Source organism: Stegodyphus dumicola, chromosome 12, assembly GCF_044657685.1.
Source record: "Stegodyphus dumicola isolate Sdum_Otavi_A_Nest chromosome 12, ASM4465768v1".
NCBI classification, from domain to species: Eukaryota; Metazoa; Arthropoda; class Arachnida; order Araneae; family Eresidae; genus Stegodyphus; species Stegodyphus dumicola.
In genome coordinates this window covers 49,544,809-49,572,154 of record NC_140779.1, presented here as the reverse complement: position 1 = coordinate 49,572,154, position 27,346 = coordinate 49,544,809, and the positions used below count along the sequence as shown (strand labels likewise).

The window sequence follows — 27,346 nt, the reverse complement described above, 5'->3', positions numbered from 1 at the left end:
AAAGGCAGGGGTGGAAAGAGGATGGGTCCTGGAAGATTCATCGAATGGCAGAGGAGAGAGACTATTCAAACTTATGACAATGTTGATTTGAAAGGGAGAAGAATGTTATTGTTCTGAGATCTCGTTTAGGGTGAATAAGGCATGTAGGTCCGTTCAAGGGAAAGAATGTAAACAAAATAACATTCGCAAAAAGCAACTGAGTGGTCTTTTGTGTGGGAACAGCACCAATCTATGCACAATGACAAGGCCATCCAAACTATGTACAATGATCATCATAGGAAATATTTTATTTTTAGTGCACCTAAACACCGCATGGGTAGAAACGCCGTACCCGCTGAAAATTTAAGTTTTAAACATGTAAACGCCGCGGCGTTTCTTCTGGAAATTACGGTAGGTCTTTCTATCGAATTAAAGAGAAAGCATTAGCACAAAAAATGAAGCAACTTAACTAACTGAAAGAAACGTTTAATAAAGTAAACAAATAAATATTAAGTTTTTTTTTTTTTTGTAAATACAGTGAAATATGTTTAACGCGAAAATGCTTAAGATGAAATATTGGTTACCGTGAAATAATACAATGGTCCCGACTAACTACTGTGTATTTTCATGCATTTTTTTTTCCCCTCTTAACACGATACAAAAATTGCTTAATACAAAAACATATCTTTTCTCGAAACAAACAAAATACAGAAAGCACTGGCCTCGCAGGCGAGATTTAAGAGGGGTGTGAAATTAAAGAGAGATTGTTTCACATGTTTCATAGAAAGGAAGCTAACTTGGTTTTGAAACACTCTTGGAATAGCCTGTGACACGAGCCAGTTTTGTTTATCTAAGCTACTTTCACCTTCCATTCCTACAAACGCCACATAAACACCTCATTTTTCATCAGTTGGCTTTGGAATTCAGTGATGAGTACATCACAGTGTGAGCAAAAATTGTGAGTTTAGTTCATATGTTGCACTCTGCATGAAATTCAGTGACTCCAAGAATGAATGAAAATTGTTTTCATCATGCACAATTCTCAAAAGTAACAGATTCTTTGGTGCCAAAAGAAATGGAGAAGGAGGATATTGAAACTGAGCCAACACGTAATGAAATGTTTGAGAAAGTTTCTATATTAATTGACTGTCTTACTGTATTATCGGAAGAATTTGTTGCAGTAGTTGATAATAATGTGTGTACAGCCCCAATTATGGCAGCAAACACATTTCGGAGTTTGTTCAAAGCTAAAAAAACATCATTGATGCAGATTCCAACGACGAAAATGAAATGAATAATACAGCTCCTGTTCCCATGTCATCCGAAATGAGGAACATCATAAACAGTATGCACAGTTATTTAGACGCACATTCCAATGGTGAAATAAATAACAGACGACATTGGACAATTTGTTAACAATTTGATGCTAAAAAAACAATGCAAAGAAAAATATCGTATTATTTTCCAAAAACTCAATAAATGTTTTGTTTTTTAAAAAAGCTTGAAAATTTTGTATTAAATTTCATGAAGTTCTTGTGGATGTTTTTGTTTCATTGATTTTTATTAAATACATGCCTATATACATATCTAAGTAAATAAAACATACTCTAATAAACTTAATTTTGTTGAAGACAAGTTTTTTTTTTTTTTTTTCTTTTCGCCCCAGTATCCTTTAACATGAAAAAATATTTCAGTCCCCTCAGTTTCGTGTTAAGCAAATTTCACTGTATTGTTATCCTTTATAGATCATAAATTCTTTATTATTTCATAAATCAATTGATTCCTTATTTTTAACTTTATAATTTCTATATGCCATCTTAGTAGATTTTAAATGATGATCCAATATCCGAAAAAATCCCAAATTCGGGATTGAAGTCCCAACAAATCCGGGTTTTGGACTTTGTACTGTATTTTTAATGAATATCCTGTTCAATGGTCAAGTACTATATTTAGTTCTCTGCAAGTTTCAATTTAAAGATTTGAAAATGAATGTAAAATATAATAAATACATATTAAATCAATCTTAATTTTGTTTTGAATCTGAATTGTGTATTTTTATATCTTATTTCAAACAATTAATAGAAAATGGGGTTAAATGAGTTATTATTTTAGTTTTGTTTCATGCTTTGCTTTTGAATATGTATGTTTGATGTGCATTAATTAGATTTAGTTACTCTTAAATCTTTGGAATTTATATCTAAAAATTATATCTTGAACCCCATACACTAAAAGTTTCAGGAGTGAATTTTGAGGAAATTTATCATTTTTCATTTATACGCAGAAACATTCTCCCAGTGAGATTCAAAATTAACTTAGGCCTTAACCCTCTTATTTTTCAGAATTCCTTCAGTGCCCCCAAACATTAGTAAAATGAATGTACAATATTAAGATTTTGCAGTTTTTAAAGTTGCCTGAATTTCAATAAGTACCTTTTTGGAGATAATTTTTTACATATAAAAGGCAAGAGAATTATTACATTAAAAAATGCCCTGACCTCAATATTTGACTTTTTAAAACCATTTCACATTAGATTTAAGCATAGTAACTCAACCAAAGAAACAACATTCACTTCAAATCATTGTAGGAAACATTAATGCTGTTATGGCCAGATACTGTTTGAATCATTTTTTCTTACTTACTGTTGAATCTTTTTTAATAGACAACAAAAGCAAAACAAAATTTGTTATTTATCTCGCTTTTGCTAGCAAAATAATTTGATATTCTTAAAAAATATCAGAGGAAATAAAGAATTGTTTACATGATGCAACCAGAAAACTGGTATAGCCACAAATAATTCTTACAAAAATTCTCCTTTAAGATTTCTTAAAAGTTTGCAATTTGTCAAAGAACTGCCTCAAATTCTTAATGCATATGGAATAACAAGCACCATTCTTTGCCTGTATATCAACAGATGAACATAAGAATATCCACTTTAAGAGAATACATGTAAAATATAAAAAATACAATGGCTTTGCAAACAAGCAACCTCTAATTAACTTTCTGCAATTTCAGGATCTTGTCCCTAGACCAGTACCTTCGAGAATATTCTGCATGTTATGTAATCACTACTATAAATGTAGAGTCCGTGCAATTTTTCATCAGATTGCTTTTCTCCTCCTGCCGCTATAAGACCCTTGCTGCATCTCTTCCCGTCTTTCTTTGTTTGAATAGTATGACACAGCAAATTTTAAAGTTAATCCTATTTAGTCTAAATTACTATCGTGTATGTAATCTTGGAGATCTAAAAGAACAATGATTTGCCATTTGAACTGAATAAAGATGTGGAATCAAAACAGCTATTATTCTTTGTCACCATTTCATGCCAAGCTTCATTCATGTGGCAGACTGCCAAAATATTACATACATATTCTTGGAAATTTTATACCATCCTTCAAAGAATTAATCATATTAAAAAAAAAAAAAATGTTGCAATCAACTTAAATAAAGATTTCAAAAATCAATCAAAATGATTTCAATGGAATTTATCATCCAAGATCACCTATCTTTGTATCATAAATTACCACTGAAATTTATTATCCAAAACAAATCCCAAATATTTTATTTGTTTCACTTCTTTGACAGGAATGATCTCCATTTAAATCATTCATTGTAAAATCAATATTTAAATATTTTTGCAATAATTTAATTCCAGAACGAACTGAATTCCAGTTAATAAAATCTATATCAGTGCTAAGTAGAATCCAGTATAACTTAAAATATAGGACAGAGCATCAAATATCTTTTTATACTGAACAATTAAAAGCAGTTCATCCATAAATTCTATTTATATAAACATTTAAAAAGCAGATAATTTATACAAATATAATTAATTAGAAGATTTCGGAAAAATTGTCGAGACTCAAATCCTTAAGAGAAGTCTTTCCCAAAGCTTTGATCTTTAATGATGATACTAGCATAAATTCTGTCACATAAACAAACAAAAATTGCTTATCACAAAGAAGATACTTATAGGCTCATTAGCAAGTATTTACAGCTTAAAAACAACAGCCGCAAGTATTATCAAAAAACCACTTTATGCTTAAGAACATAAATACTTTCTAGGTTTTCAATTTATGCTGGTTTATTATTACACATTGAAGTGTATTTTTTAGTTGGTAGTTTAGGCACAGTCATTCTGATCACCATACAAAATATATATGTTTCTAAAAATGCTAAAATTTTTTTCCCCTCAAATACCAAACCAGTTTTTTTTTTTTTTTTTTTTTCAAATTATATACTTCACATTTTCCAATATTTTTCATACATACATACAAAACAGGTATTATTAATAAAAATAAATCAGTTCAATTTGTTACTTTGGAAATAACTCTCTACACTGAAGGACTGTATGTCATGTAACAAATACACCATGCACGTATTTATGTTACAAAATCTGCATGCCATGGAAAATTAGGAGCATATATTTAATGAGCGTGTTTAACATACAGAAAAAGAATACTGCACAGAAAAGTTACGAAAATAAACACACCATACTTTTTTTTTTCATGCCAAGTTCTTGCTAGCTGTTACACATAAGCTGGTTAAAAATAGTGCATAATCCACTGCAGCTCAATAACTGGCAATGAAATTCTGTAGGTAGAAGCATTTACCTTAGATTGCCTAACATATACCTAATTATAGCAGCACAAAATTTTGGGTATCATATTTCAATAAAAATCCATTTTGACTTTTTTTTTTTTTTTTTTTTTGTGCGACATATGGACAGAATAAAGGATTCATTTTTCCAAAACGGATTTTCTTGTGATGTCTGTACATACACGTGTATGTATGTATCTTGCATAACTCAAAAACGATTAGCTGCAAAATGTTGAAAGTTTGCACATGGAACTGCTATAACATCTAGTTGTGCATCTCCCTTTTTCACTGCAACCGGCAGTACCAAAACTATACATATATATATATATATACATACATACACACACACACCCATTCCTTTACCTGGTCTTTTATTTTTGAAATCATTGGTAGTAGTCACATACTTCCAATTACAAAAATGTTTTAAATGATGAAAATATTCATGTTTCGTTGATATGTACATGTATACAGTCAAAAGTCGTTAATTCGGACACCCATAATCCGGAATGATCTATAATCCGGACCTCAAAGCTAAAAACTTTCTGCGCATGCGTGTCTTTCACGCATGCAAAGGCGTTTACGCGTGCGCATAAGACCTTTACGGCTGCGAATATACATGTGTGCATGCGGATAATACGTTTCCGCATGCGCGTTTAATGTATAACTGACGGTATAAGCTAAAACTATCTAATTATTTATTTCAGTTAATGTTACAGATTGCGTTGTTCCTTAATCTTCGAATTGGATCTGGCTTATTATTTTTTGCAGACTGTTAGAGCAATTTTATAAAAGTAAGCTTGAACTTCCGATTATGTCAAATAGAATTTCCGATATATATTTACTAATACGTAAAGGATCTACAAAGCGGAAGTACGTTTCGAAATCCATTAAACAGAAAGTGGAATTGCTGCAAAAAATGGATAAAGGCATATATCCTTTGATTATGTAATCATTCTGAAATATGTTTATCAATTTCACGCTGCTCTGGGGGGGGGGGAAACGACACGGTGCGCAATGAATTGGAAGTTGATCTGTCAGCACTATCCTTATCTTCAGAGCAGATGTTTTTATTTTATTTGGCTTATAATTCTTTACTAAATGTAGTATTTCATCTCGATGTACTCAGTCTTTGATATGATTTAAATCAAGTTCCTTGTCATTATAATTCGCTTCCGATAGTGAAGGATGTGACGCAGAGGTTATTGAAAACGAAAAAATTTCAATTGACAAATTAGTCGGTATTCTTGACACAGCAATTATAGGACTTGAACAGCGGAACTTTGTAACTAAACAAGAAATTATGTCTGTTTAATAGAATTAAAGAGAAAGTATTATCACATGAAACGGAGCAAATTAAACAACTTACATTGAAAGAAATGTTTAATTAAGTAAGCAAATAAATATTTAGCTTTTTCTTTTTGTAAATTTTGATACCCATCATAATTGCTCTTTATTTCATAAATTATGGTTTCATATTTTTAATTTTATAATTTCTGCATGCCATCTTACCAGATTTAAACTGATGATCTATAATCCGGAAAAATCGATAATTCGGAATCGCCGAAGTCCCAACGAGTCCGTATTAACGACTTTTGACTGTATATATATTTTAATTTCAACAAATAACAAAATCTAACTTTAAATGGCACTCTTCTGGTTCCTATAATACTTATACTCAGAAAAGTATTCTACTCGTTGTGAAAAAACAAAATTATAACAAGTTTGACATCCATATGACAAATACAAACTGTGGTATTTAATTTTTAAAATTTGGAATTTTTTATATCATTTTTAACTTGCCCCGAGGGATCAATTAATTTAGAATTATTTGAGAAAATAAGTTTACATGATGTGAAGCAAAAAATGTATATAATTCAATAGGCCATTCAAGTTGTGGTGTCCAAATCACATTTTTATTCCTTACTGTTGCAAGTAAGCCACCATGGATGTAATCTCCTGGTTTTATACAATGATACTCTACTACATCAATTTGCAGTCATCAAATTCCTCTGGAAATCTGGAGATAACTCAGACACATCGATTAACACTAAGTTGTCGCCAGCCATTGGGAACAATACAATGAGTCGAAGTAATGTACATTGATAACATCAGAGGTTTCTAGTGACTACAATACCAAGGAACAGCCACATACGGGTAGAGGGTAGACTGTCACAACCAATGAAAATGCAAGTCTTTGAAGAACTGCTATAACATCAGATGTATCACCACAAGACAGATCATGGTGTACTAGGTACGACAAAAGAATCTGTATTCATACTAATATATATATTAAAAAAAAGGGAAAATGTTATATTCACTGGGTTCTAAAGCTCTTGGCATACGAGATGATGTAAATCAAGAAGAATTAAATTGATGATCTTCAGTAAAGTTTCTCTTTGGAAATGAATATTTTTATGGAGTCATTGTGTGTGACAAAACCTGGTTTTCCCATTTTTGATTCTGATAGCAAAATGTAATTGACGGAATGGAGGTACAACCATGTCCTGCAAAACAAAGATGGTTGCAACATGAGAAAGCAAATTGATAATATACTGAGTGACATTTCCAAAGGACCACTGTTTCTACCTATAAAATTGCTTTCTCTATTGCTTCTATTACTAAGCTACAATGGATTTTACACTACTTTTTGATTGATCTATGTACTTGTTATTCATTTCATAAAATAAATTAGAACAATATTAATGTGCTATTTTATTTGTATAATCGGCACTTTATTTAATGGCAAAAAGCATCCAAAGAATTAAATTATATTTCTATGAGCATGCTTGACATACCAAAAGGTTGGCCACCTCTCTGTAAAAATGCAGGGGGGTAAGGAGGGTTAGTAGGGGGTTTTCCAGGCATAACAGGAAATATATTTGGATGACCTGCTGCTGCACTGTTAATGGTAAGAGTTGCTTGACCAGATGAAGCTAAATTTAGAGCAGATGCTTTAGGTGACACATTTCTTCTCCTCAAATCTGAAAATAAATAAATAAAAAGTCAAAAAAATCATTTGTAGGATTTAATATTTCTGCTAAAAAGTAATATAAAATGCGCAAAGATTTCTAAATATCTTAAATTATGTCATTAGATTTACCCAATGTTACATGTGTATAACTCTATTAAGCAGTTTATGAAATAAGAATTAAATACATTTTTCATAATGAAAAGCTATTAAATGTCTAAAGTTACAATTAGTAGTTCTTTATTTAAGAAACATAAACAATATTACATAGAATTCATGTTATCCATTTCTGCAACATATATCAATATTAGTAAAACAGTTTGCAAAATGTGCATGAAGAGTAGTAACTGATAACAAACCTGAACAATAAAGATTTTAATGAAGAATCATTTTTTGAACAGCTAAATAGATTTAAAACTTTTTCAGTTATTCAAATTCATAATCTGGTAAACATTTTTGAAAAAATTTCAGACTATGTCACAAATTAAACAACTAATTTAATTTTAAAGTTATTTAAAGAAATCATAAACATTAATATGAATGTCTGTAAGCACTGTCTGTACACTTCAGTACAAGGTAGAAATTTAAAATTTATTACAAAAATTAACTGCACATATCAAAACAAATAACTTCAAACAGGTTAAGTAAAACATAGATATTAAACAATTCTTCTTTTGTACATGAGAAATATCAGCAAATGCCAAAAACACTTGAAGAGTAAATTCACAATACAGCTAATGCTAAAATCTCATAAATGAATTAAAACAACAAGGTCTGAATTTTATTTATAATGTAATACAGGGATAATGTAGGCATGAGTCTGATGCAATATGGGCTTCTAGAAATTCTGGGGAAAGATTTGTTACCAAGGCTGGTAAGGAGCATATCTCGCATTTTTTTATTTTTTAAATTTTTTTTTACAGTTTTTATGATGCAATGTTCAGAATAACAAAATCAAAAATTCCATAGAATAAACAAACACTGATATAAAAAAAAATGTGTTCATTAATTAAAAACACATAAATAAATAACTAAATCAATGTACAATATTACAACAATACAATAAAAAGAATTCAAATATTTGCAGATATATTCATAACATCCCATCCTTAAGGATTGTATATCCAAGTCAGAACAAACTTCAAGATCAGAGAGAACCAAACTTTATTACCATAATAAAACTCAGTCTATCCTAGTGCACTACTCAAAGTGTGGAAAAGGGAATTCTTTGGACAAGTACCAGCATGTCATTCAGCTTCTGTCAACAGCCTTTTCCAAGATGTCTGCAGCTTGGGTGAGATCCTGCAATGTCTCTTGGGATTTCACAACCAGACTTGATCTTGATGTTTATCCTTGAATTCTCTCTATATGGACTTGACATCATATCTCTTCATCCTCTTGGTCACTGTGTTGATCCTGCCTCTAGTGAACTAATGAATGACTACTTAATGTGCCTGCACACCTTTAGGTTCTGATCAGGCAAAGAAGGAATGTATGCCAGTCATCTGAAGAGTATGTTACATGGCAGACAAATATCACAGCAAAAAATCATTTGTGATGGAGAAAATCTAGTGCCTTTAAGAATGGCACTACTATATATTAACAGAAATAATGGCAGTTTTTTGTCCAAGTCCTGCTGGCTCCAGAATAAGAACAGAGAAGGATGGTCCAATATGCGATTAAACCTTTTTCATGTTATCCAAATGTGGATGTAAAGGTGAAGTTTTAGTTTTTTATACCAAGAATTCTACATAGCCCTTTAAATATAGCAGATGTATTCCCTTTGTCAGAGCGAACAAACAAATGCACTCTAAATCATGAAGTCCAGTTTTTTATTAAGATTTAGACAACAAAGGCTTTTTGATAAGGCAGGTATAAGCTTCTGGCCATTTACTAAAGTAATCCATGACACTTTGAATATACTTGTTCTCCTTTGTTGTATAAGGCAATGGTGTGAAAGCATCCAGAGCAGTCCTTCTGAATGGTGCTCCTACACTGTAGCAAATGTACATGTTTGTGGGCCTTTTTGAGCAGCACATGCATCACAGGATTTGCATCAATTTTCTACATTTACTATGGCCTTGTCCTAGGAAAAATATTAGCAAACTTTATGGTGTGTCTTCATTGCACCTAAATCAGTTTCAATATGTTTATTATAAGGTCCATCCAAAAGTTCTGTCCAATAACATTATTTCAAATTTTAACACACATCCATGTGTTCATCTGAGATATACATTGCTGTCTCTCTTTATCATTGCATTTATGCATATACACTCCTCTAAATTAACTGAAACAAAATTGCTTGTACTATTGAGATAAAGTTCAGACACAACACTGTATTTTGTATGAAAGGAAGAAATGCTACAGAATTGTGTCAAATTTTAGTGAAAGTTTTTGGTGGAAATGCAGTTTTGAATAAAACATACAGGAGATGGTTCTAAAAGTTTGAAGCAGGTGATTTTGATTTTAACAAAAAACCGAGTTCTAGGCCGCCATCTTTAATCGATGATGAGATTGTCAAGACTATGACAGAGAAAAATCCATTTTTGACAAAACTGGAGATGGCAGAAAAGCTTAATTCAGCTCAACAAACTATTTTGGATCATATTCAAAAACAAAGATTGGTCTATATATATTTCAGATGATGCCTCATGAGTTAGAAAAATTTGCATTATCGAGTTATCATGTTATTTTCTCTGTTCAGAACAAAAACAAACCTTTTTGGACTGGATGATAACTAGGATGAAAAGTAGATTACCTACAAAAACATCATTAGAAAAAGTGAAAATTGTTAGCTTGGACAAGCTGCCACCTCCACTTCTAAACCAAGCTTGAGTAAGATAATGATGTGTAGATAATGAGATATCCAGGGACCAATAAATTACAAGCTTTTGAAACCTAATAAAAAGCTGACTTCAGAAAGACACTGTCAGCAAAACAGTCAAAGAAAAGTTTGTAATTGGTGATTCTGACTGGCATATTTTTGTTAAATCAACCAAAGCAGCTGCAGTTAAAAGTCCTTTCACATGTCACCTTAGGGAAATTAGCAATTCCCCCATGCAGCTTCTCATGAGTTTCCACTTCAGAGCCAATAAATCATTTCACACTAGCAGCAATAGTAATATTCTCATGAGTAACTGTCCTACAGCAGTTCACTTCATCATCATTCATTCCAAGCATTGATATTTTTCATTAGAGGTGCACAGGTTATAACTTTTTACATCTAAACAAAATCCATATTTCTAAGCCAAGCACCTCTTCTACAGGCATTCTAGGCAGTATCAACATTCTGTGCATGCACTTAGAGCACTCTCCTAGTCTTTATTATCAGCAATCTGCAGTGCTCAGCAATGGAGGGCTTATTTTTTACTGGGATTTCTAATAACATCCACAAAATATTGAGGACTCAGCATGCCTCTGATTTCCTGACCATGATCTGGAAATGCTGGTTGTGTTAATTTTTCAATGGCAGTTCTCAAAGGGTCTTTCTTGCCCTCCATTGCTGAGTCTTAAGCTGCAGTCTTTGAGAAATGCTTTTTGAAACCATATATCTAACACATTAACTAAAGAGGCAATATCTAAACATTTTTTTGGCTGGAAGTGTTTGTAAGATGTAAAAGCCTCTTTTTTTAAGGACACAGCCAAAATTATGACTTTGTTGACAAGGTCCCAATTGACTTGCATGTGAAATCATTTCAAACTGGGTTTTCTATACACACCATGATGATTTTCTATACATGACAAGAGCTTAATTGGAAGACAAGATAAATAAACTGGAATGTTCTCAAAACAGGATAAGTTAGAGTGTTCAAATCAGGTTGGGCTGGAATGTTGCTTTTGAAGGAGCTAGTTTTAAAATTTTCTTTACCAGGCTTTCATTCAGTACACAGATTTCTTCGGTCAAAGAAGATTATGCTATCTCTTTTTCAAATTTGTCTTCTTTGGTGGCTAATTTTTTATTCCCATTATTCACAATTTCTTCTTTAAGTGTGGCAGTTCTTTCTTTAATTTCTCTTCTTATCTCAGTGGTATTTCCACTGATGGATTTCTTTATCATGGCGGCATTTGCGACTGCCTCTTTTCTCGTTTCTGTGGCTTCTTTCCCATTGTTAGCAGTCACTTCCATAATAGCTTTCAGCTGTTCTATCTTCCTGATTGTTGGTACTCAAAGAGATCTCATTTCTGACACTAACTGTAGGAAGTTACTGGTTTGTTGATATCTCTTGAATCAACACTTCAAATATTAAGAAGAAATTAATAATTTATTATAAAAACTAACTCAACACAGCACAATAAATAATTTCAAACAGTTTAAGCAGAACACAGAATTGAAAATTCCTCCTTAGTGCACAAAAGAAGAATTAGCAACTGCCAATATCCATAAACTCACAATTCAGTTAACAATAAATTTAAGTAGTTGAATAACAACTACAACAAGTCTATGTAAGTTCTCTGAGCTGTATTCATACAATAGGCATGAATCTAATGTAGCATGAGCTTCTAGAAATTTTAAGAAAAATTAGTTTCCAAGGCCTGTGAAGAGAATATCTCACATTTTACTTACACTATTTTTACAGTTTGAACGGTGGCATACTCAAAACAAAAATGTCAGGAATTTCATATAAAAAAATTAATGCTAATAAATAAATAAAAAAGTGACTATAAATAGAAAACACATAAATAAATGGTACACAACTACCTAGGCATAATTTGGCAACCTTTTGCAGATGAAAAAGTAAAAATGAGTTATTGGATGCAAGCTTCACATATCATTTAAAAAAAAAAAAAAAAAAAAAAAAAAAAAGATTCCCGAACTATTAATATTTATTATAAGTTGGCAAACATTATCAGGACATAAAATATACTTTAGTAATTAAGAATACAGATTTTAATAATTAAATAAAGATTATGTGATACATTAAAAAATAAAACATTTGCATTCTTCTCCAAATCTTTTGTCTTTTTTTTTTTTAGGTTGTTCTCTTCAAATACACAGTGATCTGTTTTCACTTAAAAGACATCAGAGAATTCCAACAGTAGCTACGAACCAAATGCATCTCCTCCCTGTTGCGTTTAGAAATTCTGCTTCAAAATTCCTGCCGAAATTTTTTTTCCATTGTTGGCAAATGCCACAAGTGCTTGTTTTAAAACCAAGTTTAAGGCAAAAAATATTACTACTAGTTTATAAAAACTATTAGAACTTGGAATGGAACAAAAAGAACGGACACTAATATGGGTATGTTGCTTGACTGAAGGTCTGTTACAAGCATGGCTGCCTGAAGAATTGTTGCCAGAATTCGCACATTCTGGAAGTCTCGGGACTTCTGATAAGGTGGTTGCGATAATATGCAAGTACCAAATAAATAATTTAAATCAGTGCACTATACTGCAACAAAGCAATAAAGATTTAAATATCCACACACACATATATTATATATATTGCACTATGTATATACATATATATATTAATTTGTAAATGTTTTTGGATCTATATTTGTTCAACAGATTCATAGCTGTTCAATCACTCTTTCATTTCTAACTCCCTATAATTCATGCAAAGTTTCATTATGAATGTATTATTTTTTTTATGTGTAGACTATTTATGATACAGGCTGTGTATTTGCAAGTTTGTAATACAATTTTGACTCAATACAATAAATTATACCTATATCAGTAAATGAGCCTTTGATAGCTGGAGAAGGTTGTGGGGCTTCAATGGCAGGCTTTGGCTCAAATACCTGCAATAAAACATGAATAAAGCTATTGGAAAAGGGTAATTTGTTTCTCTAATACAAAGAGTTTAAAAAACAACAATAAAAGATCTCACTGACTATGATTGTGTTTATATAAAAACTAATGTGCATTATATTTTTGATAATATTTACTGCTCTCCCACATCTTCAACAGCACTTTTATATTAAAGAGTTCTCATTAATGCTTAATAAGCAACAATGTATTATATTTACAACCATATATTATATTACCTGAATAAATATATGTGTCATATTTATATTTACTACACTACTGGCTGTTAAAATTGCTACATCGAGAAGAAAAACAAATAGCAGATTATTTATTATGTATAAATATTTCAACTGGAGTATACAGCCTGCAGAATTCAGTATGCAGAGCTGTCACTTCTGACAGAAACAATGACTGTATTCGGACAGGCATCAAGCCAAAGTGAGTTTGGATGACAGATACAGATACTTGCAGTTTCAAATCTTTGCCAGATTTCATCCATTGCAGTGTGAGGCGAGTGGTGCCGTGCCAGTCTCTTGGTAAACTATGACCAGATGTTCTCAGTAGGTGAGAGATTTGGATAATGTGCTGGCTAGGGAAATAGTAAAATATTCTCTGGCCCTGATCAGCATGAGCCTATGAGGTTGCTGCTGAACTTGTTGGAAGTTGACATAATACATGCCTTGAAGATAAGGCACAGACACTGAATTTTAACATATCAAAAATGCAATGGCAACTGTCTATATTACCAGCTATACCAACAGGAGATGACTGAGAGCATACCAAATGACACCTCAGGGTGCTCGGATCTATACAACAATGAAGAATACAAGTTAGCAACATTTGTTCTCCTCAGTGCCTCTACATAAGGATATATTTATTATGATGCTATACAGAGAACAGGATTTGTCTGAAAAGGTGACATTGTGCCACTCCTGTATCCAGTATTATGATTTGTCACATCACTATAGCAGTGCCTGATTCTACTATATTATCAAGGGAAAGCACGACAACTGTCACAGCAATGGTCACCATGCTATCAGTCTATGGTGTTGTAGACATCTTCACACTGCCCGAACAAAACTTACTGTCATGAACACAAGCCAAGTTCCTGATCCAAGGTATGTGACTTGGCTGTATAATTCTGCAAGGCCAAGAAGATAACATCTGTTCTCTTGGGCATTAGTGGCCTTGGGACATTGAGAGCCTTTATGACATTCAGTATGGCTCTGCTGGACCCATCAACTTTATATTCGATTGATAGTCATGGCATCTCGACCAACATGAGCAACAATGTTGAGGAACAATAAAAGGCAGACATAATAAGACACAATCCTGCCACTGTCAAATTCCAAAATATGCTGGTAGGTGTTTCTTCTTACACAAGGCATAGCATGATCTTCACACAAAACAACAAACATTTGGATGCATGCATACAGCCTTCATGATGTAGCAATATTAATGACCAACACTGTATTTATTTTCATAACATATACAGATCATAAAAATGATTTCTAGATTAATGCTACATAATTATGTATGTTATGTTATTAGCTTATGCTAATAAACCTAAACTAGTTGTTCCCAAAAAGCATCTGTAATTTAGTTACAAGTCTTAGCTTCATATAGTCTAAGGAACCCACTGAAATAATAAATTATTTACACACGCATTTCAATCACCAGAAAAAATATATTATTGAAATTGCACAATCAAATAACATAAATGTACACAAATATATAAATTCTTTTGTACCTGACAAATCAGTATCTCATCTATAACAACTTATTTATAGCTGATGCTTTTCCTTTTTGTCCCAAAAAATTCCAAAATTTGAAAATCTACCTACTTTAGCTTTTTTAAGCTCACTGCTTTATTTAGCAAAATTAAGATTTGTGTTAAATAATTTTCCTTGATACATTTTAAAATTCAGAATATACATTAACTCAAAATGGAAGAGAGAGTATCAAGAAAGTATTCTCCAACAGGAATATTTAGCATAATGGCTTAATATTTCAGTCATAAATTTAACTGTGTGACTTGAATAAAATGTAACTGAAGTGACAGTTGTGCTTGTTTCATTAATTCATCTAATGCTCAATATATCAGGGGATAAGAGGACTTAAACATAAAACTATTGTAACATCTTAAGTTATTTTATCGACCACCACGAAGTTCTGAGAAAAAGAATGACCACCTCGAAAGTTCCCACAAACAGAGTATTTCTTAATGAATTCTCGGAAAAAGAAAGTGACAAGCAGTCACAAAACAATCTTAGGTTTTTGTTACCTTTCATAGTTGTTCGAAAGGAGACATTGTTCCGTTCCCTTTCATCAGGTTATAGGTTCAGTGTCTCAGACCGCCCGGTTTGAATCCCAAGTTGGAATTGAAAAGTTCTCAAGGATTTTTTTCCCAGGCCGTCTTTATCATATCCAGTTGTTAATCAAAGTGCTCTCACCAATCAAGAAGCGCTTCTAAAAATTACGGTCAAATGAGGATCCCGGGATTCATTTCAACACGCCCAGTACAACTTGAACAAAATCATGGAATGCAGTTCCAGAGAGAAGAGAAAGTGAGAGTGACTTGCAGTAAGTAGAGAGAGAAACCTTCTCTCGGTTTTTCCAGCTTCGCCACAAGCAAATTTTATTTTCGTGCTGCATAGAGCGATATTGGTATCTCTGCCAAAAGATTACAGTGAAGTAGCCGGGTTCGCCGCTACCTTACGGAGGAGCACCCCGCTCAGAACCAGTTCAGTCCGCAACCACACTGGCTTAGAGATTCAATTAATTCAACACAGCCTCATCTTGAATTATTTCCAAACAAGAACTTTCATCTTGGCTGAGTTCTAAACAAGAACTTTATTCCCACCATCTGAACTGGTTATATTTCTTTTCCCCTCACCCTACTGTGAGAACAATATTTTATAAGTTTATTTATTTTTATTTTTTTGTATATAGCCTAGAAAGAACGCAAATAAATTTATTTATGCTACCTCTTGCCTTTTGAATTCGTCACACTTTGCCTAATTTAAATTTCACTAATTTTCACTGCAATACAGTCATGGTTCTGAGGTGTTTAATCATAAAATTAATTGTTCAAAACAATTTCTTTTCAACTACAAATTGCTTAATTATAAGATAATAAACAAACACGAATTCTCACCTTCCTATGATATTCTGGATCAAATCTTTCTAATAATTCTTTTACAATTTTATAAGTCTCTGTTTCCATAGCAAATTCTAATAAAGATTTTTTTCTCCTCTTAAGTTCAATTAAGTTCTGATCATTGCTACGAATTTTTTGTAGAAAGTACCAATGCAGAAATTTCTTTAAAATATATAACCTAAACGAATAAATGGCAAATATAGTAAAAACAGTAACAAAAAGACTATGCAATAATCTCATCTAATGCCTTAAAACATTTGTTTGATAGCACATAACAAAATAAGAAAAACATTATTTTTATGTTTTCAATTTAGGAAAGAATACAGAGTAACCACATAAGCTTAAACACAAAATATATATCTCTTTTTTCAGAAATTAATTTTTCTAGAGAACCTCATAAATATATTTTTAACTTTGTTCATTATTAATATTGATAATATTGATAATATATAAAAATTATTAATATTGATAATATATAAAAATATTAATAATAATAATACTGGGATGAAAAATTTCCCCAATATTTGAACTGTCGTTCACATATTTTATGGCCATAAATTTCAATAACATAACAAAATACCATACTACAGTCCCTTCAAAAATGCAGTCTCTCTTTAAGACATTCCTCTGTTATTAAAGTTTCATTCCCACACAAAGACAAAAGAAAAACCTTAATAATTAGCACATCAATAATATGGAAGGAAAAAAAAATATCTACCCATGACACACCTCTCATAAATTAAGTCATGACAGAAAAATAAAACAAACAACTGTGCATTCAAATTTTACAATTTTATACCCTATTCCTCACATCCAAAGAACTTTAGTATCATTTGCATCAAAAAGATAATTAATTCACCCAGCAGTTCTGGTCCAGATATTAATCGTAAAGAATTTTAATATTGTGCTTAATAAGTCTTGTTTACAGAGTTGTTTACAGAGGATGGTCTTCCAGAGCACGCACCATCTTCATTAAAATTTATGCTATATACAGAAAATTGCTGTATCTGATGACATAGTTCGATGGTGATTTGAGAAGTTTAAACATGAAAACTAGGCTTCTCCTTTTTTTTTTTTTTTCTTTTAAACAGAGAATGGTCATCTAGAGCAGGCATCATCTTTGTCTAAGTTTTCATTTTTAAACCTCTCAAATTACTGACTAACTATGTTGTCAGACACCGCAATTTTCCATATATAACATAAATTTTATGAACAGTCAGACTAGCACTATTTTCTCTTTTAAAATAAAACAGCATAATATGACAAAAATTTACTTTTGGGTTTCCCGTTCTTATTACTGCATAGAAACAAAAAATATGCCATAACAGATGCTAGAATTATGCAATGTGAGCAGAAAAGACTGTATTTAAACAACTGCTTCAACAAGATCACTCCTTACCAGGAGTAACAAAATAATTAAAAGAAGATGCACTTAACCCTTTGACGTGCGCGATATTATTTTTATAATTTTTTTAACTAAGAACTCTAGAAATTGAATATTATGATCCTAGAGACAATATATGAATTTAAAAAAATCTACTCTTGCCCATTGTTCTGTGGGTGGTGGTCACACTGTGAAACCACCGCGCGTCTAGGACTTGAAACTTACCGAGGTAAGTAGGAAAAAAAAAACTTACCTTTCTCCGTGCGCGTTTCCAATAAATGACGAAATTTACAAATTTAAAACAAAATGCATGTAGGAATTGCATAATATATAATATATATATTTTTTACATTATTTTACAAAGTTAATCGTCAGAAAAAATTTAAAAATAAATATTTATATAATTTTTCTATAGCAGTGAAAGTACCTATATAATAAGGACGTTTGGCTACATGGATTAAAAAACTCAGTACAATAAGGATAAAAAAAAGACTTGGTGAATTTTTTTTTTTTTTTTTTTTAATTTCAAAGAACAAATATTTTTTGTGACCTTGTTCAAAGCATGTTCTGTTTTTTTGGTACATGCATGCCCACATTGCATGTTTCGCCACATGTATCTTCTTCTATGAGGTTTCTTCCTTGTGCTAGAAAATGTACAATGATTGGATCTAAATTTCCCTGGTATTATATCCAGCGTTATTTAGTTTCTTTTCATCTGGCACATGAAATTTGTGGCTTTTTTATGTTAATGAGGAGGGGCTTAGTCTTTTTGGCTTTGATAAGGATCATTCGTTTCCCATTCATACTTATTTTATTCGTATTTCGTCCCAAAATTTTCAGAAAATATTTTTAATTTAAATAAAACTTTATGCGATTTCTATTTTTAATTACAGCAAAGTATATGTACATTAAATTTAAACCAAAGAAAAGAATTTATAAAATCACAATACTAGCTTGGGGAGCAAGTGTGTTGAAGTTGCTGGAAAAGAAAGACCTTTTTACTGGGCAGGTGCATGTATTGTTTCGTAATAAAATAACTCTGTGATTTCATAACCCCTTATCTATATCCAGTTAAAAATAAACATTCCTATTCGAGAGGCAAGCAAACGCCATTGTGAATAGCAGTGGTTTCAAGGCGCGATCACCGAGCCTCTAGAGCATTGTGGCACAATGCTCTAGTGTCACAGTGGTCGCGCCCTGAAACCACAAAGCAAATGCCATACATATAGAGGGTTGTTTTTATATATGCAGTTTAATTATTGCTATTTTTTATTGTTTATGATAGAAATCATGATGTGCGATGAATAACTTTTGAAATTTAAAGTTGTTTATATTAATAAAAGGAAGTTATTTTGTCTTATTGAAAACAAATTTTAAAAGGCATCCGATTTGAAGTACTAAGACCTAAAACATGTATGAGTCTGAAGTCATTGTGAATAGCAGTGGTTTCAAGGCGCGATCACCGAGCCTCTAGAGCATTGTGGCACAATGCTCTAGTGTCACAGTGGTCGCGCCCTGAAACCACAAAGCAAATGCCATACATATAGAGGGTTGTTTTTATATATGCAGTTTAATTATTGCTATTTTTTATTGTTTATGATAGAAATCATGATGTGCGATGAATAACTTTTGAAATTTAAAGTTGTTTATATTAATAAAAGGAAGTTATTTTGTCTTATTGAAAACAAATTTTAAAAGGCATCCGATTTGAAGTACTAAGACCTAAAACATGTATGAGTCTGAAGTCATTTTGTGTTATTTAGAGGTAAAAGATCAGTAATCAATTGATTTTCACTCAAAAATTTCGGAAGGAAGAAGAGAAAAAAATTCGAAAATTGGTGGTTTCAGGGCGCGACCACCGCTCGTTAAAGGGTTAAAAAAAGATGCAAAACTTTCATGATGCATAGTTGTTATTTCAAGTTAATTTTTCATGAAGCTTTACATAGCACTAGCTTTGTCACTGTCTGGTGAGATTTTGTGCAAACATTTATGCTTGGTGCTTCCCCCCCCCAAAAAAAAGGCCATATTAGCCTGCTTTGCTCCATTAACAAAAAAGTGCAATTTTTTTAAAAGGAATTATCAGCCACTAGAACATCAATATATTTGTAGCCCCCCATAATAAAGGCAGCTATTCCTTACTTTTCACAAAAGGGAGATTCAGTTATTCAGATTATTGCAGTGATAGTTCGTTATTTAATACTTTTATGGATCAATGCAAACAGTGTGCTTTATTTTAAAGAGAAAATACAGACACACATTTTTTAATATTAATAATTAAAATTTTAGCTTAGCATTTTACTCTTGTTTTTTATGCAGATTACATATGCAAACCAAAAGAGGGCACATGAATTTATTTAATACTGCTTAACTGAATGGAGAGAAAATCACAACAAAATATTTTACACTTATTAACAGCCTAATGCAATATTTAATGTTGAAGGAAGCAAAGGATACATAAAATTTTAAATCAGATAATAGCAAAACATACATAAAAGGGAAATACTTACAAAAGTGGAAAAACTAAAAGTGGAATAGAATATACAATACGATCTCTTGTAGTAACAGGAAAAGAATAGAAAAGGAACACTCCCGCTACTATGATGTATATTAGCACGGAATAAAACACCAGAGAACGGACAACCGCTTTTTGCTGCAGTTCAGTGCTCCTTTTGTATTCCTCCAGAGCTTCTATTTCCTAGAATAATCATAAGAATTAACAAAAGCATTCATATAAAGATTTACTTTTATGCATAATTTAAAGTAAATGTTATAAAACACCAATATAATAAACTAACAGATTTTACAGTACATTCTCCACCCTTTTAATTTACATAATCAAGATTTTAATAGAAACACATTTGTAATAATCATTAAACATCAGGGATAAATAGAAGGGCTAACTCACTTCTTTGTTCGACTCCTTGCCGACGCGAGCCTAATGGGGGCGTAACAGGCAATAATCTGACGTCACTGTGATGCCACCTGTCCTGATTTCCCGCGTTTAAAACAGTAGTTTCGTTGAGCTGCGAGACGATTTTCTAGAGGTTACATATCCCAAATTAATTTTAATAATATATATATCTGTTTTCTAATAATGTATATATATGTAACTTTAGTCAGTTTTTATTTTAAATTCTATATTGTAAAGTATCGTTTACGTAATATGGCTTTTTGCGCTGCAGTAACGTGCCATAGCACTTGCAGAAGTATGAAAGGATGAGATATTTTATTTCATGGGACCAAAGGATCCAAATGAGAGTTTGCTTTTGATGAAAGAATGGATACACAAATGTCAAAGAGAAGATTCTATTAATGTGAAGAGCGGAAAAATCTGCAGCGAACATTTTCTATGCAGTGTTTATGAAGATGATATGAAAAATCGCTTGTTTGGAGAGCCACAAAAAGAAACTGTTGAAATGGAATGCTGTGCCGAAAGTAAATTATGATGACAATAATAAATCGAAATTGATGAAGACAATAACAAATCAAATTTTAATGATTTTGAAATAAAACTCACAAATGAAAATGTAGATCATCCTGAATGTTTAAGGATAAACAAGAATGCATTGATAATTTGAAGAACAAAATAATATCCTTACAAAATTGCTAATCTAGCACAAAATCTAATCAATAATTAGTTACAAAGGATACAATAAGAATAACTTTAACGAGTACTTAACAAAATTAGTTTGTTAAATACTTGTTATTCTTGTTGGTACTATTTTGGTACTATTCATAATACCGAAGATATTATTTATTAACTCATAGAAGTCAGATGCTTTCTGATTTCCTGTGGGGTAGAGTATACCTTTTGCGGTACTTTTTGAAAATAATGTTTTCTCTGTAGTGACTTTTTGTCTCTCGTTTCTCTTGACCATTAAATAATTTGGTTTTAGTTTGTGACACAATTTGATTTTTTCTCAATCTCTATTTAAAACCTCTTTAATAATATCAAAATTTAAACAGTTACATCTTCTAAAACAAATCATCTATCTAAAACGCGGTTTCTCAGTAATTTGAGGCAGAGCGTGAAATGAGACCTCTGATTGAAACAAACTGCATATTTTGAAAAGAACCAACTTAGTCCATTTTAGAGTCATAGCAGAGTTTTCAATCTATATGCATTTTGTCGAAACTGAGAACGCATATTTTTTCTACAGAATACAAATATTCGCCTCTTTCCTTCTTTAGAGTATAAGAACATTACTTTGAATTCTTGGACTACACTAAAATTTAGAAAACACTAAAAAATAAAATAAACACCATTTCTTTAATCTGATAATACTAGGTAAAGATATTCCAATTTTTTTTCTTAATTTTTTTTCATTAAATTGTATTAAAGTATTGAAAAATAGAGAAAGGAAAAATTTTAGAATGTTTGTTCAGCGACAAAGAAGGTGGACGACATCTAGACAGAAATTGGTATCAGAAATTAAAATCTCAAATAGAGAAATCTGGGGGGGGGGGAGCACAAATCGGAGAATTTGGAAAAATGTTTAAAGCCTACTTTATAAAGACGCAGATTAATGTGTAAGGTCCCTCACTTGAAATCCTAAGTTAATATTGGAAGTAAGGAACCTAGGAACTGATAAGCGAATAATCGCTAGAGTTCGAAGACAGGAAACAACAAGAGAGAAGGGTAAATAACCCTTTACTGTTTCGATAAGATTTAACAAAACTCCGCCTGGGAGTGTACAAATAAAGTTCGCACATTGGACTTGAACTTAAAAGACCAAGAATTAAACTAAAACTAAGATTAACTAACTAAGTATAGCCAAAGCTATCAAGGTTCAATGAGAATTGGCCCCTTAACTTATTTTACTACGAAGCTTAGCAAGGGCCTGAGTACGGCCGAGCATAAAACAGCTTTGAGAGAGAGAGCGGCCAAAAAGGCAGACGCGCGTAGTTCAGAAACTCTGTTTCTCTCTGTCCCAGTAAGTAACTTCGTGGTTTAAATACCGCTCCTTCTCATTAAATATTCAGCAAATTCCAAAACTACGTTCTGGCCGGAAGTAGTAAGTTGAATTTGACAGGAAAGGAACTTTAACTTAAAATTTAACTGTTAATAAAATTAACATAATCCTTACAAATGCATTAATGAAAAAGAGAAAAAAAATCAGGTGGACTAGTGAAAATATTTCACGTTGCTTTGTCATACTGTCATCTTAAAGCTATGATTTTTGGAAAGAAAAAAAATTAAGAAAAAAATTGGAATATCTTTACCTAGTATTATCAAATTAAAGAAATGATGTTTATTTTATTTTTTAGTGTTTTCTAAATTTTAGTGTAGTCCAAGAATTCAAAGTAATGTTCTTACTCTAAAGAAGGAAAGAGGCGAATATTTGTATTCTGTAGAAAAAATATGCGTTCTCAGTTTCGACAAAATGCATATAGATTGAAAACTCTGCTATGACTCTAAACTGGACTAAGTTGGTTCTTTTCAAAATGTGCAGTTTGTTTTAATCAGAGGTCTCATTTCGCGCTCTGCCTCAAATTACTGAGAAACCGTGTTTTATATAGAGGATTTGTTTTAGAAGATGTAACTGTTTTAAATTTTGATATTATTAAAGAGGTTTTAAATAGAGATTGAGAAGAAATCAAATTGTGTCACAAACTAAAACCAAATTATTTAATGGTCAAGGAAAACGAGAGACAAAAAGTCGCTCCAGAGAAAACATTATTTTCAAAAAGTACCGCAAAAGGTATACTCTACCCCACAGGAAATCAGAAAGCATCTGACTTCTATGAGTTAATCGATAATATCTTCGGTATTATGAATAGTACCAAAATAGTACCAACAAGAATAACAAGTATTTAACAAACTAATTTTGTTAAGTACTTGTTAAAGTTATTCTTATTGTATCCTTTGTAACTAATTATTGATTAGATTTTGTGCTAGATTAGCATTCTAGATAAAATATAATAGTATAAAACATCAAAGTAATTGGCATAAAAAGACCTGCTTCCTTTACTCACACTTTTGAAAAATTAAATAACTGTTTTAGGTACTCTGAATAAAGCTATTTTGCCAAAATTAAGGTAACAATCTTATATACATTTATTTAATTGTAATATAGATATAAGTATAAATTACAAAATTATTTTAAAAATATATATTATATTGAATCGGAAGAGAATTATAACAATATAAAATTTACAATTAGGCAAAAAATCAAACGTAGGTTAGCAGAAATGTTGCCATATATGTCATATATGTTTAAACCTATGTCAATGTAAAGTTGTTTTTTGAGTAAATTTAAATAGCTGCTATTATAGTTATCTTAGAAGCAGTATAAAAATTCTCTCAGTTAGCATGCAAATAAAGAAATGATTAGAAATAAACATGCATTAAATAAAAAAACCTGCAAATAAAAATTTAAAAAAACCACGGAACTTTATGTTAAAAGAGTAGCACATTTTATCTATTATTTTAAAATTGAGTAAGCATTATTAAATTTTTTAATGGTTCAGTCTAAAATGCATAAAGCAGTAATATTGCCTCTTCCAAATTATAGCTATCTTTCACACACAGCTCATTTTAAATGCTGGTTCAAAAACGCTAATTTCCAAGCTGTGAATTATATTGGCGCTCTCAGTGTCATCATGGCTATGTCATCACTTCTCACTTTCTGCTTCAGGGGGAAAAGCTCTATGAGCTAGCCCTTCTCTTCTAAGTCCTGATTAAAAATAACCAAATTTATGGCATTACTAGAAGGTACTCTTCTGTTATCAAGGCTGAATTAAGAAATATGTGTATATATGCATATATGTATGAATGTATATGTTCATGTATGCAGGTATATGTGTATGTATATATGCATATGCATGTATACGCTCATACATATACACACATACATCCATGTAAATATGTGCATATATACATAAAAATTTCTGAATTCAGTCCCAATAACAGAAAAGTGCATACTAGAATTATTCAAAACTTTTATAACAAATTATCACACCACCAAAAATCAGTTTTAATATCATCAAGTTCAAAAATCAATAATTTTGCTATTGTTTATAGCAAAATGCTTCATGAGAAAAGAGCCTTGTTTTCATTCTCACATGGTTGCCTTGCTCACCTTTTCAGTTAGTGTTGCAGGACAGATAATCAACAATATATCTATATGATAAACTATGCAAATATAAAATAATAGATTCTTACATATTAGCATAATCACCTTGGTGAAGAAAGGCGATTTTTTTATGGAGGGAAAAAAAAAAAGAAAATGACTTATAATTGGGGAAAAAAAAAAAAAAAAAAAAAAAAAAAAAAAAAAAAAAAGGCTACATATGTACATATTTTATACTTCATAATTAAGTATTTATTGGGGAGGGGCAACAATAAACTACTTACAAGTGGCTTTTAGTTTCTTTTGTCCTAGGAAAAATATAATGGCAATCACTTTAAGAATAAATTTAAAGCAATTGTTCCTGTTAGTGTGGTTGTCTCAAAACAATGCAGTCATGAAGACAATTTTTGATATCCACATATGAATAGAACTGCTCACCAGAAAGGCTACAGCATGGATTAAAACAAATTGTAATTTGAAGGAGCAACATCTGGTGACTACCAGAAGTGGGGCAGCACAGCCTAGTGAAGTGGTTTTAAGAGTTTCCTTTGCTGGCCTGGCAACATGTAGATCATGGCTTCCTAGTTTTTTTTTTTTTTTTTTTTTTTTTTTTTGTCACGTCACCCTACTGGCAAAAATGAAACTTCATGTCTCCCTTTCACTAATAATAACAATACCATTTACCTGTTAAGGTTTCATTACAGAAATATGCTGTTTCAGACACATATGCATACTTGCCAACCTATGACACTAAAAAATCAGATTTTTTTCAATGACAAATATATATTTTTAATAACGAATTAACTTTAAGGAAGTTCAGTTAAATGCATACAGTACAAAAATACTTAACATGAAAAAAGAAACATTTTTATTATTTGCATTTTTTAACAAAAAACTAATACTTCAATCAATTTTCGTATAAATGCTGTGAACGGTGGCAGATCTGATTCATTAAGAAATAAACTTCTTAATTTTGTTCATAGCAAATGCCACGTACACTTGCTTTTGCTAATAAAAGTTTTTCCTTAACGTGTCGTTACTAATATTGGAACTAAATTTAGTCCTTCTCGCAACAACCCTGAAAATCCTCTCACACGTTGCATTGTTGTGATGAATTGTCAGGATGGTCACTATTACCCTAGACCAAGGATGTCAAAATCGCGGCACGCGACAAATATTTTTGCGGCCCAGCCAATATATCGGCAAATAATAATATATAATAATAAAATAACATATCGACGAAAAAAAAAATGAAATGTTTACTGCTAAGTAATTAACAATAATTTATTCAGTGTTGTTAGATTACTCACAGCGAGCTGACAAACACACTACTTAAATTACAAATGCGTGTGAGTAGCTTGCGTTCAGCTACCTTCGGCTTTTAGGGGACACGTGCACTCAGAACTTGTACGCATCCCCCGATAGCCGAATGTGGCCGAACTCATGGTCTCAGTTTTCCAATCATAGTTTTGTACGATATATTGGTGCATGCACTTTGCTTTATTATTAATTATTACTTAATTCATTTTGTTACGGATTTCATAGTTATTTATTTAGTTAGTTTAGAATTGTAATTAGATTTGCTTCATGTTGCCTTAGCAACGCAGCCGATTTTTGAAAAGACAGCTGCGTTGGAAGGTTAAAAATAGAACAGCGCGTGCATTTAATACCTAATAAATGAATATCTCGTAATTGCTGTTGCCATCCACAAAAATCCAGATATTTATAGATGTTTCCAGTATATTCGAGAAATTAATTATAAAGCTTACAAAAGCCGAGAACAAACAACTCATCTCAGTAGTAGCTGTAGTTCTAGCGAACTGTTTGCTTACTTAATGCTGTGATTGATTTGTAGCGATTTCGCTGTGAGATAGAATTAGTTTCTCTGTTTTGAATTGATTTTTGCTAAACGTTTGACATTTTGTGATATTGTTAGAATATTTTTGAAGAAATATTTTAGCATTTTGATTTATCTCTTGTGGAAAGAATAAACTTTTGTTAACTTTTTAACGTTAACCGTGTTTATTCCAGCTCTTTGTATCCAGTATGTCTATATCAAAACCAAGTGGTAGTAAAATTAAACGAAAAATCGCTGACGAACATAGAATATTCCAAGTAAAATGGGAATAAGAATATTTTTGCTGTGAAATAAAAGATAAAATAATCTGCTTGATATGTAATAATACTATTAATGTACCAAAGTTATATAATACAGTCAAAAGTCGTTGATCTGGACTCGTCGGGACTTCGGTGTTTCCCAATTATCGATTTTTCCGGATTATAGATCATCAGTTTAAATCTGGTAAGATGGCATGCAGAAATTATAAAATTAAAAATATGAAACCGTAATTTATGAAATAAAGAACAATTATGACCTAAAGGGTATCAAAATTTACAAAAAAAAAAAAGCTTAATATTTATTTGTTTACTTTATTAAACAT

The 27,346-nt window shown here is 31.5% G+C and overlaps 1 protein-coding gene across 5 annotated transcripts in view; it reads right to left on the bottom strand.

Annotated features, from left to right (window-relative positions):
* LOC118184402 (endoplasmic reticulum junction formation protein lunapark-like) overlaps positions 1-27,346 on the bottom strand; it is a 79,349-nt gene that overhangs the window by 32,591 nt on the left and 19,412 nt on the right. For 4 of the 5 annotated variants that reach the window (XM_035354076.2, XM_035354081.2, XM_085827718.1 and 1 more), the window contains 4 exons: positions 20,340-20,527; positions 16,446-16,626; positions 13,209-13,281; positions 7,371-7,556 (listed from right to left, as the gene is read on the bottom strand). In XM_035354076.2, the coding sequence (XP_035209967.1) occupies positions 7,371-7,556; positions 13,209-13,281; positions 16,446-16,626; positions 20,340-20,527 (628 nt within the window). The remainder of the gene's footprint in view (positions 1-7,370; positions 7,557-13,208; positions 13,282-16,445; positions 16,627-20,339; positions 20,528-27,346) is intronic. The other variant, XM_035354087.2, reaches the window with a different exon arrangement.